This window comes from Ictidomys tridecemlineatus, chromosome 6, assembly GCF_052094955.1.
Source record: "Ictidomys tridecemlineatus isolate mIctTri1 chromosome 6, mIctTri1.hap1, whole genome shotgun sequence".
Taxonomy (NCBI): Eukaryota; Metazoa; Chordata; class Mammalia; order Rodentia; family Sciuridae; genus Ictidomys; species Ictidomys tridecemlineatus.
Window position 1 is genome coordinate 199,097,693 of NC_135482.1, and position 17,669 is coordinate 199,115,361.

The 17,669-nt window shown below is 44.9% G+C and overlaps 1 protein-coding gene across 2 annotated transcripts in view; it reads right to left on the reverse strand.

Moving 5' to 3' along the window:
* The window catches only part of Tubgcp3 (tubulin gamma complex component 3), a 68,775-nt gene that overhangs the window by 40,472 nt on the left and 10,634 nt on the right, over positions 1–17,669 (reverse strand). For both annotated transcript variants that reach the window (XM_040281730.2, XM_078016351.1), the window contains exons 2-8: positions 13,013–13,120; positions 12,292–12,359; positions 7,452–7,529; positions 6,463–6,680; positions 4,767–4,939; positions 2,862–2,980; positions 2,199–2,324 (exon numbers count right to left, since the gene is read on the reverse strand). In XM_040281730.2, the coding sequence (XP_040137664.1) occupies positions 2,199–2,324; positions 2,862–2,980; positions 4,767–4,939; positions 6,463–6,680; positions 7,452–7,529; positions 12,292–12,359; positions 13,013–13,120 (890 nt within the window). The remainder of the gene's footprint in view (positions 1–2,198; positions 2,325–2,861; positions 2,981–4,766; positions 4,940–6,462; positions 6,681–7,451; positions 7,530–12,291; positions 12,360–13,012; positions 13,121–17,669) is intronic.

Consider the following 17,669-nt stretch of genomic DNA (forward strand, 5'->3'; position numbering starts at 1 on the left):
CCACAGCGGCCCACCAGACACGGTCTGCAACAGATAGAGCCTGTTCTCTTGAACACGCGGGCTCCTTACGTCTCTGCATATTTTAAAACAATTATAATCACGCAAAATAGGGTTTACTTTGCTATATTTATGCTTTGTGGGTTGGGAACTACTAATAATACTTTCATGTCTGTAGCCCTAAAAACAAACATTAAAATACTGATTTTAAAAACACAAAACATTTCAAAAGAGACTTTCAAGATAAAATGCTCTAGTTTGGGGAATCACAGACCTTAAGGTTAAGTCCTGGCTCCCAACTAAGACCAGACCCCACTGTCCCAAGCCTGGTGGCATCAGTTCCTTGGAGGCAAAAGAGATCAGGAAGGAAGTACCAGATGCAGGGTGGGCATCGGGTGCTTAATGAACTGAGGGTCCATCTCCTTAGGCAATGTCCACAAAGGAAAAGTCATGTCATTTACTCAGGCCCAGAACTACATGGTACAAAACCCTGCCCTGGCTGTGGGAGCCACTTGGAATGATTCGCGCCTTCCATCCTGGAGTGATGAGGCTTTGACCGTCACTACATCTCGCAGTGACCTGGACACTGCCCTGGTCCCAAAGGTTGAGGACGCATCTTCAGACATAGGCGTGTCACCCCATGGATTGAGCTATGCTCACCTATTCTTTTGTGATATTACCCCTCTGCCCTGCTTGGGATAGGATGTTCCATGGAAACGCCCTTTGTGTGTCCCCTTCTCTTGCTCTGCCTTTGGGTGTGGCCTTCCTAGACGTCAACCTACTGACATCACGTAGCTAGACTCAGCCCCCTGAAACCTGACCCCTTGCCTCACTTAATGGCTTCTCCTCAATAAAAGGGTTCAGCACATGCTCTCTCTCTTTCTGCAGACCCTTAAGGTCAGAGGAGCCGTCACAAGACCCCAAAGAAGAAGGTATCTCTGTCTCCTGTGTGATTATTTTGTGCAGCCCAGCTCCCCTGGAGTGACCCTGAGTGTTTTTGTAGCGAGGAAGGTGACACCTAGCACCTCAGGGCAGGGACACATACACACACCCAAAACTTTAAGAAATAGAGAAAAAAATCCTGACCACAAGAAACCATCCAATCACCACCAGTCATGAAGAGTATGACAGGATCACATAAGTTAACTGTGAAGCCCAGGAGTGCGTCAGCACCACATGTTCCAGAGGGCAGCCTGCAGCCAGCTGAGGCCCCTTCGCCAGAGTCCTGAGGTTCCCGCGTGGGAGAGCCAGACACTTCTAGACTCAAAGGGGGTACTAACCACATAACAAGGACCCTCCAACTGGCACATAAGATCGCCCTAACCAGAGCAACAACCATTCTTCTAACCAGATCAGTCATTACTTCTTGAGCACAGTCAATCTCGAGTATCAGCCAGGTCACACTGCCATGCTGCTCCTCACCAGCTGTGCTATGGTGTCACTCTATGCTTACAGTACACAGCCGCCTTGTGATTCTCTCAATAAATTTTTGGAGGTAACACTGGTAATGATCACTTCCCAAGAATCAAGTTGTAGGAAAAATCTTTTCTGCTAAACCACTGAGAAGGGGAGGGCCTGTGGAAACATGCTCAAACTTGCTGCTTCCTGGGCCTGGGGCTGGGCCTGGGGCTAGGGCTCAGGGGTAGAGCACTTGCCTAGCACGTGCGAGGCGCTGGGTTTGATCCTCAGCACCACATAAAAATAAATAGACAAAATAAAGACATTGTGTCCAATTACAAGTAAGAAAACACTTGCTGCTTCCTGCCAGGCTCCTGTGGGAGGCAGGGGGAGGCAGCTGGTGTTCCTCTGCAGAGTCCAACCACAGCCTCAGGTGGCACCATGGGCTCCCAGTACCAGCACCTGCAGCATGCAGACATGGACGCAGGTGCTGCCCAGAACAACTGCACGTCACATCGGCCATGTCCTGGGAGCTGCTGCTCAGCAGTGGCAGCAGCAATGGGGCAGGCCCTCCTCCCAGGCTCCCTGCTCGCAGGCCCACCACTTGTGGGCCCTTTACAGCAGCAGCTGGTCCTTCTGTGTACGCCTGGCATGCTTTCCACTCCCTGAGCACATGCACCCTGACTGATGCCATCACCGACCACCAGGGGGGCTGTCCTGGAAAAGGGTTCTCCTCATAGCCATTTCCACAGTCAGACCTTAAGTAGATTAAGCACTTTCAAAGCTAACAGTAATGAACATACCTGACCTACAAGTCCAAAGGAACGGTCCAGACTCCTCTGGTCAGTGTACTTTCTGATTTTATTATGTAACCATCCCAACTCAGCAAGTCTGACTGCCGTGTCCCTCAAAGATTTACTTAGGTTTGCCTGAAAAGGAAACACATCAGAAGTTAAAAATGAAGAACCAATACTAGAGTCTTCATTACCACTCTCCTCGACCACTTGTACTCTTAACAGTATGATTCTCAGGCTTCAGCATGTGAAAGCGAGCAGTACTAACGCACCATCACAGAGGGCAAGGACAGCACAGGGCCAGCAGGGAACGGGGAGCCCTGGAGGGAGTATGAAGCTGTGGCGTCACCCTGTGCAGTGCCCGTCTGTGGCCGTGACTGATCCTCTGAGAATCCTGTGTCAATGGCAAAGTGCCAAGCTGACGCTCTGTCCTTCAGGCACCTCTGACTGCACTGCTGCAGCCACATGCCGACCCAAGGAAAGGAAGAAAGCACTGCCCAAAGCTGGAGCCAGATGGGACAGGGAAAAGGCCAGGGCCTCCCAGTGCGACCGGCCTGGTGCACCAATTCCATAAAGCCCCAGGAGCACCCTGGAAGGGAAACAGCTTACTATTTGGACTTATGACACTTTTTTTCTTTTTGAATATTTAAACTAGATCACTCATTACCGTACCTTTCCTTCCACTTTATAACAATTTTCAGTGTTGCTCATTTTGATATTTTTGCCATCTATGCCCTGGAAGACATATAAAATGTCTCTCACGAGAGCTGCTTCAGTAATTTCCATAGCACCTGTAAAATGATTTTTTAAAGACAGTAATCACTAACAGACACATTTTAAGATGAAATAAATTTCATGACATGATTAGCTCTGGGTTACATATTTGCCACCAGGACATTTACAAACTCAATAAACAAGCTTAAGATGAAAAGGTATGAGTTTAGGAAAAACAGGCCTTCTGAAAGGCAACAGAGCCCCTCTTCCATGAAGTGCCCACTTTGAAGGACAAAGCTCCATGTGACCAACAGGCCAGCAGCATAAGCCAACCAGAGGAGACAACCAACAGAGGTGATCTCTACACGCAGGTCCCCTGCACAACACGCACTCCAGCCTGGGTCCTGCCAGACCACTGAAAAGTAGCTCTCAGTGCAAACAAGCCTCTGCTCACCATGACTCCTTGGAACAAACGTAAGGCAAACTGGGGGACAGAGCCAAAATAAGGACAAGGAGGCAGAGGCACCCACAGTCCAAGATACCGGTGCAGGAGAAAGAGGCCTAGAGACACAACCTGGGATCAGTGTTCCCAGAGCCAGCCCAACAGAGCACAGGGCGTGCGTCCAACAGTGGGTGGGACGTGCTACGAACACCACCTGCTGCACGCTGAGTTCAAGTCCTATCTGAACCGCACGCAGCTGCTACCCGGGCGACCTGTCAGTCCTCTCCAGCAGTAACTGCGGGTCACTCTGTCTTCTCTCTGCTTCTGCCATCGTGCTCTGTGCACGTGAAGCTGCTGGGGGAGGGGGGGTGTAGGGGGAGGACGACACAGGACTGGGACTCCATGTCTTCCTTAGGAGGAAAAGGCCCTCTGCCTCGGCTCCGGTCCTGCCCAGCGAAGTCCAAAACAGAGACACAGGCACACGTCTGTGCGGCTTGTGTCCATGAGATGGGTGCCTCCCATCCACTTACTTCAACCCTCCACCCTGAGTCCAATGTGTCTCTCACAAGCAGCACACAGTCTGAACAGGATTCTTTTAAAAACAACTCTCTCTTCAACCAAGTGCTATGCATTCAATGCAGTTATCCCCAGGTCGGGGTTTAGAGTAAGGTGGTCTCCACCTATCCCCTGCCCTTTCTTCTTTTGACCATCTCCTAATTCTCATGGATTAATCAAGGAAACCTCGCAAGTCCACTTCTACTCTTGGCTTTGTCAAGAACACAGGCTAAAGGCACTGGCCAGGGGTCAGGAGTGGAAAGCGGCACTGACTAGGTCAAGACGCTGGCATACTAAGCACCAGCAACATGCCTGTGCAAGCTGCTGTTAAACAGCAGACCTCTGTGGGGCTGAGCCTGCTGCAAAGGCCGCAGGCTCCTAGACACCCTCACAGCTCCAAGGCAGTCCTTGGCCTGCCTTCTGTGCAACCTCAGAGGCTGCAGGCTGCAGACCAGAGGGGAAGCCCGCTCTACGTGGTGCCTCAAGAAGGACACTGATATTCCTTTCACCATCCAGCAAACTATCACCGAGTTTCTTCCACCCTCTAGGCACTGCACTAAGCACTGGCACTGTAACAGAGACAGACAACCTTCATGTATCTCAGACGTGGAGGTCCGAGTGGCCAGCCCAGGGGGAACAGAATGAGACAGGAAAAGAGCTCTGATGAGGCTTCCCAGAAGGGATAGCAGGATGAGAAAGGACTGTGACCACTGGCTGAGAAGCAGAGGGTTGCAGGACAAAAAATGGGACATGAGGTGACACCCTAAGATGCTGGGCCCGATCGGGCACCTTCACGACACAAAGGAAAGACCCCTGGGAACAGAGGTGTTGAGGGAGGGAAGAGAGCTGCTAGACCCCTCACTCACCACCCGCCTCTCCTTCTCTCCTCGACCTCGTCAGGTTGCGAGAAACAGCACTAGAGACACCCTTTGAGGGAGGGGTTTGCGAAGAAGGCTGGTTTGCAGTTAAAGTCCATGCAAGACGTGACCCCAGCTGCTGTCGAAGGCAATCCCCGACTCCCGGAATTTGATGAGACTGTCTAGAAAAAAGAAAGTAAGGTTTATATCTTGAAGTGACCATGCAACTCACTGAGGAGAAAAGCATCCAAGAAATTCCCTTTCAGTTGCTACACTGAATCACATTAACCCTTTTATGAGATGGGAGACCCCACAACTTCACCCAATCAAACATCACCACAACCAGTCCCAGCCCATGGACACTTAGACCACCCCTGCACACACACGTTTCTTCCCCAACCACTTCTCTTTAAAACTACATGAAACACATTACAAAACACGAATTACCACTTTGGAATTCTCAACCAAATTTACTTCAAGATCACCACCTTTCACTCACTCGACAATTCCTGAGCAGAAGGGTTTAAACACCTGGAGCCTGCCCATCTGCCTGCCCCAATCACCTCCCGCCCTCAAGGTGCTCACTGGGAAAAGACATTGCCATTTCAATCAACTTGGAAGATGGGAAAATGCAGAAATGGAAGGCAAGCTGCAAAGGTCAAGGTAGCAAAGTGACTTGAGAACACTTCACAGCTGCTTCCTACAAATCCAAGGACCTGACATGCACTCAGACACTCCCAACAAAAGTGCCCCTACCAGGGCTGCAAGACACGAGCAGCTCCACTGCCCTTGCTGGAGGTCCAGAGCCCTCAGGCTGCTCAAAGCAGACAGGGGAGGGCAGTCCCGGAACAGCTGTGCTTGATCCTGTCCTCAACAGGGGAAGCCAACAACACTCACAGACTGTGTCTGTGAACACAGCTGCAGACTCAGCAGACTAATTCTAAAAGTTAGCTGTACGACTTTCTGAATCATCACAATAACCACTCCACATCCTGAGACTCAAATGAGAGTGTCAGCTTACTCTCTGGGCCAGACCAGAACTTCAGATTTGCTCTCTTGCGGGCTGTTTGTAGATGTGTAGCAAGCCCCTAGAGAACACTCTGCTCACGTGTGACCCATGTGCTGCGTATGTTCCATCTTCTGATTTCCTGGACATGACTCTTCATCTTACAAAACAATTTATGACCCTACTGTGCCCATGTGGGAAACGCCATATATCTGATACTGATTCCTGATCACTGTTCTAGAAAATTACCCACCTCTGACCATCTGTTTTACTGAGATTTCCAGAAATGAACAATAGCAAAAAGCAAAGCCATCTGATTACTTGCACAAGAAACATCCTTAAGATGGGGTATTAACAAAGCTCTTAAGGCACCTTCTTCATTTTCACTCATGAGCTCACACTCCCTCAAAACATAACCAGAGTGGATGGCGTGTTCCACTCCAAGGCTACCTCACAGCTGTGCAGCCCCAGGGGGCCAAGGTTCCCCGCTCCTAGGCACCACCTTGGCCAGAACCGTCTGCCTGAGGATAATTCAACGGTATTAATTATTGCTGAGTATTACTCATCACCAGCCCGACACAACTGGCCAGGGTGACGACCTGAAGACGCGGCCTATGGTGCAATATCAGGCTTGGTTGAAAGCCCGGGACACCTCCAGCTCTCCTACACCAGGAGAGTGTGCGTGCAAGCATGCTTTACCCTGGGAGGAGAGGCTGGGGCGCAGGTGCAGGGCCACTGAGGGCACACACGCTGATGCTGCTGATGCCGCTGCTGCCCAGGCTGCCAGAGCTCTGCACCGCCTGGGTGCCCCGGTCCTGGTAATTCAGGGGCAGGGACTGAGGCCTGGCGCAGTAGTAGGGAGTGGAATGAGCATCTCTCGGCAATGCCTGTGCAAACAACGAGGCATAGCTGGACACCTGAAACAGAAGTGCACTGAGGTGAGGGGATGTGCGACCACAGACCGGGTCTCCCAAACCTGAAAGAGCACTGGCATGCCCCTTCCTCCATTGCTGGAATCAGATTTGAATTTCACATTTATTAAATAATTTAAGCAAGATGCTTTTTAATAGCCAGAACTAAGAAAGCTTAACAAGTTTCTAAAGCCCCTCAACCACCACAATGTCTGATGACCAAACACTTCACCCTCACTCCAGGCTGAGCGAAACGTGAGCCAGGCTGCAGTCTGCACCACACCTGGTCAAGAGCCCACAGCGCACAGCGAGGCTTTAGAGAGGCGTGCAGCCACCCCACCCCATTCCTTAGCCTGGGCACTCTCACGTCTGCAGGACGAGATTTTCTGGACTGGACCAGGGCACTCTCACATACAGCACAGGCATGACGGAGCCGGGTGACACCATGAAGCCCACTGGGACGTAAAAGGAGTGTGCCCAACACCTGAAGAAAGGCACAAGGAACCCCCTTGGGCCTTCCATGCATCTGTGCTGAAGTGGTAACTCACAAAGCCCAATCTTAAAACCACAACTTAAGCTCGCCGCACACTGTTACAGGAGAAGAACATAATCCTAAAATAGAGCTTAAGGAAACTGCACACTGACTAAAAAGGCCCTTAAAAAAGAAACTGCCTGACCCCAATGGCCAAGCCAGCTCCCTGCTCTCTGCTATCTTCTCAGCTGTAGGGGCTGATTCCTTCAGAACCTGACAGACGTCCCAACACCAGGGCCACTCACCTTGTTTGCCTGCCTGCGCGGGTCTTCACTGAGGTTCAGCAAGAGGTAGAGTATTGACCATTTATTTTTCAAAACTCCCTGTTAAGAAAAAAATTAATACTAAAAGAACTATTTCATATAATTTTCAGTTTTATTTTCCTCTCTCCTAAATATATTTCCAAAATAGAAAAGCATTTTAAAACTCCCCTGGTGACGTCACTCTACTCATTTCACATGTCATCAGTACAGCTACCATCAGAAACTGGAGATAATGTTCCCGAATCACATCCTTGGGTCCATGTTAACCATGTTAACAAACTCCAAAGTTCCCAATAAGAACGAATCTTGACATTACCCTACTTCTGAATAGCAGTATTGTCTTCTCTGAAAAAATCTGAAGAACCTCCCAAACAGTGATCATAGGACAAATGCCATCATAAAAGTCACGAGTTGTTTTTTCTTTATTAACGTCTCGCTTAGGTCTGAAGTGTGAGAAGCCTCAGGAGCATGGGGACCTTGTGCGCAGCACCTGGCTGCTAGGATCACTGGGCCCGTGTCCACACGAGGGCTGGCACTTGGGCCCCATTCTTCTCTAGTCCTGCTCCACTCATCCTGATCCTCAACCCCGTTGGCAGCCAAACCTCAACCTGCTTCACCTCAAATGTGCACAGCACCTCCTTGTTCCAGAGCCTCACGTCTGGACACACAAGCTAGACACAGACACCTTCATCTACAGGACCCACTGCCAGACCATGAACACTTGCAGCATGCAGACTCTTTGTTATATAAAACATTCCCAAAAATTTATTTGAAGAATAAGGTCATCCCAGGTATTTAAATTATAACTTATAAAACTGATTTACATAAACATTTTCCAGAAACTGAAACAATTCCCCAGCTGAGCAACAAGAAAAAGAGCGAGCCCCGGCCCTGATGGAGTCTCAGCCTATGTTACAGCAAGCAGGCGGGTTACACAACAGCACCCAGGGCTCTCAGAAAGGCCGCCACACAGGAGAGACGGGAAGGTAGTCAGAGTGCAAGCTGGAAGGGGTGAAGAGTTCTGAGCAGGACACAGGAGTCTGCGGAGGCCTCCTGCAGGGAGCACACCCTGCTTCACGGAGGGGTGCACAAGGCGCTAGAGGCAGCAGGAAGACCGCAGCCACCTGGGAACACACACCTGGGAGCTCATTACCCCCTGAAGGGCACCTGACCTGGGGCTCGGGGGCTGGCTCAGGCCAACACTAGCACTTAGGCCACCTCTCCCCCAGATCCCACTTCTCTTAAAGATTCTGGAGCAGTCAGACAATAGCAGCAGTTGCCATTTAGAGATGGTCCACAGGATGCAGGTACTTCACCTACAACACCTCCTGCCACAACAGAATGTATTCACTTCATTCCACAAATGAGAGGAACACAGACAGCAAGCCCACATAATCCACCTACACCACAATGCTGCATGCCAGGATTCAAACCCAGGTCTGCCCGACTCCAAAAGAGGATGACTTGAGAGGAACAGCCCACAGGCCTCGGGAGTCAAGATGGCAGTAGCCTAACAGCACACACCAGAGAGGGGACACAAAAGAGAAAGCGCAGGGACGCCCAGAGGCACAACTAGGAGCCGTGCCCCGCTCAGTTCTGAGGATGCCTGGCTGCAAGTTCCAGTGGCCTTTCCTAAGAAACGTCTGACCGAAGGTGCCAGTGGGGCATGGCCACAGGAAAGCTCTTCCTCTGCAACGAAGGGCAGGTCCAGACGCCCGCTCTCCGAGAGGGGCTCCTGAACAGAGGGGAAAATCACAGTGGGGAGGGGGTGTTGGGACTGAATGCAGGGTGCTCTCCCACTAAGCTGCACCCACTCTTTGTATTTTGAGGCAGGTCTCACTAAGTTCCCAGGCTGGCCTGGACTTGCGACCCTCCTGCCTCTGCCCCCCACCCAGGGGTTACTGGGACTGCGGGTGTGTGCCACTGCACCCCGTGACTGACAGCTTCAACAGAGAAGAGCAGGTGTCAAACAGCCAGGGTCAGCTGCTGAGGAGCACCTAATGAGCGCCTAATGTATACTGAGTAAGAAAGTAACTAGGAAACAGGAGCAGGAAGACAGCCAAGCCACGGGCCAGGAAGCTCGGCAAGGGACCTGGTGGTGCAAACATAAACAGTCTCAGCTCTAGAAGGATATTTTAAACTACCCCTGCCACCACGGACTCCAGAAGCCAAGAGGCCTCGATTCAGGCATCAAGCTTCAGGGGCTGCGTGTACACGAGATTTTAAATGAGATGTGTCAGACACCACGAGATCTGAAAACACCAGAGCAGCTGCCCCACCAGAACCAGCATGGCTGGCGCAGCATCCTGCGGGGCAGCACCCACCCCCACTGAGGCCTCCTCCACCTGGTCCCAGCTGCAGTGTGCTTCTATTCCCCAAGCAAGCCACTCCCCTGTGCTCAGCCCTTCCTTGCCAGTCACACCTATACGCACTCAGGGTCCCACGTCCCCACACCACACCTGGACCCTCCTTCCTCTAGAGCTAAAAACCACCACAGCAAGCTGTACCTTAGACTTTCCCCCATGGCAGGCACAGCAAATGCAGAAGAGGTCCCACATGGAGAAGACAGGACAGGAAAATACCAACAGTTGTACTTTGGAGCCAGATATTTTTAGAAAAAAGATGGGATGGATACTTTGCATTTGAATGACTAGTGTTTTGCTACCATCTCTTAGTATTTTTTATGTTTCAGCCACACAATGTAAAAAAATCACCCAAGTTAGTTTTCTGGGCTAGCCCTAGGAAGGCAGTTATCATTTCAGAATATTGATGTTTAGAAAGAAACAAACATTGAATTCCAAACAAAATTCTGGGAAACAACTATTTTACTTTTTAATTTATTCTCATTAGTTATACAAGACAGTAGAATGCATATACACAATGGAATACTACTCAGCCTTAAAGAAAAATGAAATTATGGTATTTGCCAGTAATGGATGGAGCTGGAGAATATCATGCTAAGCGAAGTAAGACAATCCCAAAAACCAAAGGTAGAATGTTTTCTCGAATATGTGGATGCTCACTTACAATGGGAGGGGAGGTCGGTAAAGACACTTTGGATTAGACAGAAGGGAGTGAAGGTAGGGGAGGGGGTATGGGAAGGACAGTAGAATGAATCCAATGTTATTACCCTAGGTACACATATGACTACACAATCAGTGTGAATCTACACCATGTACAACCAGAAAAAGGAGAAATTATACTCCACTTATGTATAATATGTCAAAATGCATTCTACTGTCATGTGTAACTAACGAAAAACCACCACTTTAAATCACAAAGCTCCTGAACATGTTTTCTTCCAATGGCCTACATCAACAGACACACAGGTTTCACAGGATGAGATCCTCCAGGTGGGGATCCCAGCAAGGCTAAGCATCTCGGGAACGTGATACCTGATAGTACATCTTTCTAACACCCAACACCAAGAAGTAATTTTTTACGAAAAAAAAAAAAAATTAAGGAAAACAAATAATATCACTGTTAGAAACAATCTGTCTAGAAATGCATGTACAGAAAAATTTCCTATTTCTCACTTTGTAAATGTTATCAAAGATGAAAGAGTACACTTAAAACCATGAATCCAAGTAAAATGATCTGAATTAAGGAATGAGAACACTCTCCCACCCTACCGTCTCGCTGTTTATCCTGAACAAACCAAGTGCTAAGGACACAACCACCCTCTCTGAGATACCCTCTTGGAATTAAAATGCTCACACAGCACATACATTTAGGCTTGTCTTAGGACACAATATATGTAGAGAGATGAAGATTCAAAAATAAGAGTTTAGTTACTGTCACATTATGCCAAACTTCACAATTTGTGTTGTTTCAACTTCACATTTGTGAAACAAAGCATTAAAATTCTCTGAACTCACTTTTTGTTCTACAAAAGGACAGAGAAAGCTAGTGAACTCAGTTCCTTTATAGTCAGAAATCTCACCTATAATTTTTTTTCCCTGCAGGTCTGGAAATTGAACCCAGGGCCTTATGCATAGTAGGAGACCACTGAGCTACACCCAGTCCTCTCATTCAATCATCTTATTGGCAAAGTCTTTCATAAAAATATCAGGTTAGGGGCTGAGGATGTGGCTCAAGTGATAGCGTGCTTGCCTGGCTTGCGTGAGGCACTGGGTTTGATTCTCAGCATCAAATTAAAAATAAAAATAAAAAAATAAAGATGTTGTGTCCACCTAAAACTAAAAAATAAATAAATAAATTATATATATATATATTATCAATCAGATTAAAGAAACCATTAATTTTCAAGAGTCAGTACCCAATCACAAAAGATTCGAAATTTTTTAAATTATTCCCTATAAAGGTACAAATTAGGACACAATAAAGTGTATCCGAGATGAGCTTTTACTTCTGTGTGGACCACCATGCCTGCTCAGAGTGTCATTAAGACTATGACACAACCCTAGAGCCTCTGAGTCCTTTTCAGTCCAGCTCCATTCATCTTCATAAGCAACTTCACATGAAACCCAGCTAAAATTCACCCAGGCAGTGTTAGAAAGGGGCTAGGGCTCAGCAGTAGAGCACTTGCCTAGCACATGAGAGGCCCTGGGTTCGCCCTCAGCAACAAATAAAAACAGATAAAATAAAGGTATTGTGTCTAACTACAGATAAAAAATACATATTAAAAAAAATACAGGGAACATTATTACAATTAAGTCATTAGTGATCATAGAAAAGCTTGCTGTGATACCACCAAAAGGTCCAAGTATTTCTGTCCACTAGGAAGGCCTCCCCAGTCATGGGCTCACTCTCACCATGTCTGCCACACCTGCCAACGCAGCTTCTTCCCACCTGCGCGTACCTGGGAATGAAGTTTCCTATGGAGCTCTGAAAACAATGCAGCGTCTGCCTCTCTCCTTTGCCGAATAACTGAAAAGAGAGGAAAGAAATCAGGCATGTTCATCACACGCCAAAACCCACTATTTCATCTATGCTAAAACAAGGAGTGACACTTTAGCTCTGACAAACTCTCTGATACTTTTAAAATATGGAAAATATTAGGCTGGAGTCAAAGCATGTATGTGAAAATTGCTAAACAGAAACAATGGGATCAATTATAGTCTATTTACTTACAAATATTAATTAGCAGTGAGGCAAACTATCATCAACTTAACTAGTTAATAATATCTACCTGAAAAGAAGGATGGAAAGTAAAAATACCTTGGAATCCTAAATTCTAAGGACAATAAAGTAAAACATTCATGACAGTTTACCTGACTTAAAAACTACCCTTACAAAACATTCTGTTAAGATACACAGCAATATTTCATCCTTTTAGAGTAAAATACAATAGTCAATTTTTAAAATAAAAATCAAAACAGCTTGTTAATTTTCATATTAATAAATGAATCTAGATATTCAGTTACACTCATAAATCATGTGAAAGGAGTGACAGCAAGCAACAAGTCCCCTCCGCCATGTTCTGTCCCAGAAGAGAAAAGCCATGGGTTGGCTGTGGTTCCAAAACTCAGAATATGTTGGTTTCAAAAGCCAGCATGTAACACTTAAAAAAAAATACTTACGTTCTTTCTTGATTTTCTCAGCTACCAGAAATTCATCTCTTTCAACAGTTGGGGCAAAGTTGCTGCCAATAACTCGCACAGCAAACTGGAACTGTTGGGCTACATCAGCTGAAAGAGAAGCCAAAGGGTGCAAATTATTGCCGCAGTCTGGCTGGGCACAAATAACTGGGAGGTCATGAGCCACTTGTAGATTCAAGCAGGAACGAACTTTATTCCCGAACCCACGAGAACTCCACTTGAACTTCTTGAGACTCAATAGGAACTCAACAGGAACTCAACGAAAACTCCCCAAGAACTCAAAAGTAGCGGGCACCCGAGGCAGCAGGAGCCGCCCCTTCTGGCAAAATGCCAGGCACCATCTTGACATGGCTGTGGCTCTCAACATCTCCCCACTTTTGTTTAATTAAACAACAAGTATGTGGCTTAGGGACCGTGCTTGTTAGGCTGTCCAATACTACATATGGTCCTTACCCGTCATCGGATGAGCTGACCTCAGGCGTCAGCCTCCTGTCTTAGGTTGGTACCACTGCAATTGGATTTTATCCATCATTGACTACCAGCCCAGCATTTAGCCAAACTTGTGGATAGTGGTTTTTACACAAATACCATAAACAACCTGATACAATCAGAAAGGGGAGGATACAAAATGCCATGACACCAAGCCAACTGATGGCCCCTTTTAGAAAAATTATACAACCAATGACATCATCAGCAAAGATACCCCGGCCCTACCACAGTTCACTGCACCAACACATAGTTCACAATGCATACAAGTGATACATAGTCCAGGCAAGTTTTGCAAGCAGTTCAAAGTTGAGGAATCCATTAATATGTCCATTTCCTCCCAAAGAAAATCAACTCCTTAATTGAGCATCACTTGTTATTATTCACTGATGTATCAGTTTATACAGTTTGTTGTGATAGCTATCGCAGAAGCTGTAGTTTGGTTTTAAGTCATGCTCTATCTTTGTCCTCACCGGCACTGGGATGAAGATAGGAATTCTGGCAATGATGGCTAAAAAAAATTATGTAACATTCTAGCAGGAACTTAAAAAAACAATTTTCTAAACAATTTAGTATCCTGAATACAATTGGATATAATGAAAAGGAAAGGTGAAAGTAAACATACAGAACTGTTAACCACATTTTAAAACAGTCCTCAACAGCTGTTTACCGAATTTAAATTAAACCGTTTAAATCAGTGAATAAAAAAAAAGTTTGGATCCATTTTTTCATAAGCGCTCCTCATATATGATATATGGACATACGCACATACAGACATACAACACATAACACAAGTTTGCACACATAACACAATACATACAACACATAACATAATAGTAAAGGCCTTGTAGCTTTTCACAGGTGAAATCTCCATTGCAATGTTTAAAAACTCCACAGTCAAAAAACAAAACTGATCAGAAAAACATTAACCTAGGTCTGTATGAGCTCAAAAATAAATAAATAAATAAATAAATAGAACTTCATGATGTGGGAAAGGGCAATAATAAAATAGGTATTGAAAAAAGCATTCTGGTTACCACCTGGGTTTGACTCTTTTTTTGATATCCCATCCTTTTTCCTGTAACTTGCATATGGGTCTGAAGATATTCCCACAAGCAAGCCCCAAGGTTTCTTACATCTGAAATAGACTTTAATGGTGTTTATTATTCATTAGCCTCCAGGTGTGGGAGAACCACAGATGTAAGAATAACCAAACCAGAGTTCTGGATATCACCTGTTATGGATTTGAGCCATATCATCTTCTTTTTGGTCTGTAGAAATATTTAGTTAGTCTCTCAGGAATCCAAATTGGCTGCTGTTCTCCCTGTGGAAACACACAAACAGACCCCCCAATTCCAGACAATCACTGGGTCAGCACCTTTCCATTGTCCTGTTAGAATATCCTTCCAAAATACCTTAGGTTTATGTACATTTTTTGGACTCATATGCCTTTCTGCAGCACTAAGCCCTGTTGAATCCAAATTTTAAAAGTTTAGAGTAAAAAGGGTTATTTTAAGTTTATCTTTGGGGGATATATATACCCCTTCCCAATTCCCTCTTTTTGCTTTAATAAGTACATTTTACTAGTTTAATGAGCTCTTTCAACTATACCTTGTCCCTGTGGATTGTATGGGATTCCTCTTATATGAGTAATGCCAAATGATGAGCAAAATTGTTTAAAAGAGGTAGAAGTATAGCCAGGGCCATGATCTGTTTTTAACTGTTTTGGAATGCCCACAGTGGCAAAATTTTGTAAGTAATGAGCTATAATATCTTTACTTTTTTCTCTGGCATGAAGGAAGGGAGCCCATCAAAAATCTGGAAGAAGTATCAACTGTAACATGCAAATATTTTAATTTTCCAAATTTTGGCAAGTGTGTGACGTCCATCTGCCAAATATGCTTAGGTATCAGTCCTCTAGGATTGACTCCAAGATTAACTTGTGGTAAAAAGGTCACACAATTTTGACATTGTCTTATTATTTGTCTGGCTTATTCCTTGGTTATTTTAAAACACTTTTGTAGAGTATTAGCATTGACATGGAACCTTTTATGAAATTTTGTAGCTTCTTCTAGAGTAAAAACAAATATGTATGTCATGTGTAGTTTTATTTGCTAAATCATAGCCCAAACTAAGGGCTCCAGGCAATCCTGTATGTGCCCTGATATGTCCTATAAAGAATGGAGCTTTCCTGTCCCAGATTAAACTTTGTATAGTGGAAAGCAAAGAGAAAACAGTAGAAGAAGGGGAAATCCTACCAGGATCTTCAAGGGATACTATAGTATTAACTATATACTGACTATCGGAAAATAAATTAAATACAGAATCTTTAAACATCACAAAAGCTTGTAATACTGCATTAAGCTCTACCTTTTGAGCTGATTGTTTTGGGTACTAAAAATGTAAAAGTTTGATCAGGGGTAACTACTGCTGCTGTACCATTATTTGACCCAACAGTGAATACATTTGGAGCATTCATGATAGGTGTTTTTCTTGTCATTTTTGGAAAAACTACAGGATGGGAAGACCAAAAAGACAACAAAGGATTAGATGGTAAGTGATTATCAAATGAAACATTAGATTTACACATGACTATTGCCCAAGTATTTAACTCATTAGCTAACTCATCAATTTGATCCATAGTATATGGAGTAATAATTTTATTGGGAGAAATTCCAAACACTCCCTTTGCTGCTTTTATTCCTTTGGGTATCAATTGTCCCACAGCCTCAGGATACCTAGTAAGAATAGTGTTAGGAGAATAAGATAAATGTATCCACAATAATGGACCATCTTGGCAAAATACTCCTGTAGGAATATTTTTTGTTGGTAGTACAATAAATAATAAAGGCAAACTTATATCAATTCTATCCAAATGCATATTTTCCATATGTTTCAATGATTTTTAATGCCTTTCTTGCTTCAGGCGTTAACATGCGGGGTGAATTTGGATCTGATGGACCTTTTAGGATATCAAACAAAGGTCCTAACTCTCCTGTTGATATACCTAGATAAGGTCTTATCCAATTTATGTCTCCTAATAACTTTTGAAAGTCGTTAAGTGATTTGAGTTGATCTACTCATATTTGAATTTTTGGTGGACAGACCATGGTTGAGGATAACAGAACTCCTAAATAATTAATTGGAAAATTTATTGTACTTTATCTATTGCTATCTCTAGATTATAATTTTTTAATAAGTTCATAAATGTGGCATAACATTCTAGCAATGTGTTTTTATCTTTGTGTGCTAATAATACATCATCCATATAGTGAAATATTTGTAGTTCAGGATTTTGATTTCTAAGTGCTGGATTGCTTTGTTAACATAAATTTGACACATAGTTGGGCTGTTAGCCATCCCTTGAAGGAGTACTTTCTATTCATATCTCTGATCAGGACCTTCATGATTCAGTGCAGGGATAGTAAATGCAAAATGTGGACTATCCTCAGGATGAATTGGAATTGAAAAAAAACAATCTTTAATATCTATAACTAAAACATACCAGGTTTTTGGCAAAGCAGACAATTGAGGAATCCCCGATTGAGCAGGTCCCATAATAACCATCTCATTATTAATGGCTCTTAAATCTTGCAATAATCTCCATTTACCAGATTTCTTTTTGATGAAAAAAATGGAAATATTATGGGGAGATATGGAAGGTTGTATATGTTGCTCCGCTAATTGTTGTTTGACCAGGTCATGGGCTGCTTGTATCTTTTCTTTAGTCAGGGGCCACTGAGGAACCCATACTGGTCTTTCTGATTTCCAAGTTAATTTTTATTGTCTCAGTGACCCCTTCTGAAAACCCAATCCATGTCTATCTATTTCTTGATCTATTTGTATTGGTGCCACTATACTTTGTCCTTTTTCTCCTAATCTCTTTCCATTCCTAAAACCTTGTCTACCCATAATAGTGAGCACATTTGGATTGATGTTATTTGTTAATGTCAAACCTAACTGATCTAGGACATCTCGTCCCCATAAATTTATAAGAAGATGGTCCAATACATATGGCTGTATAGTTCCTTCACATCCTTCAGGATCCTTCCAATCTTATACCATTGCACTTCTATGGGGATTAGTTGCCACTCCTAGGCCTTGAAGCGTTTGAGTGGCTTGTTGTAATGGCCAATGTTTTGGCCATTCTTGA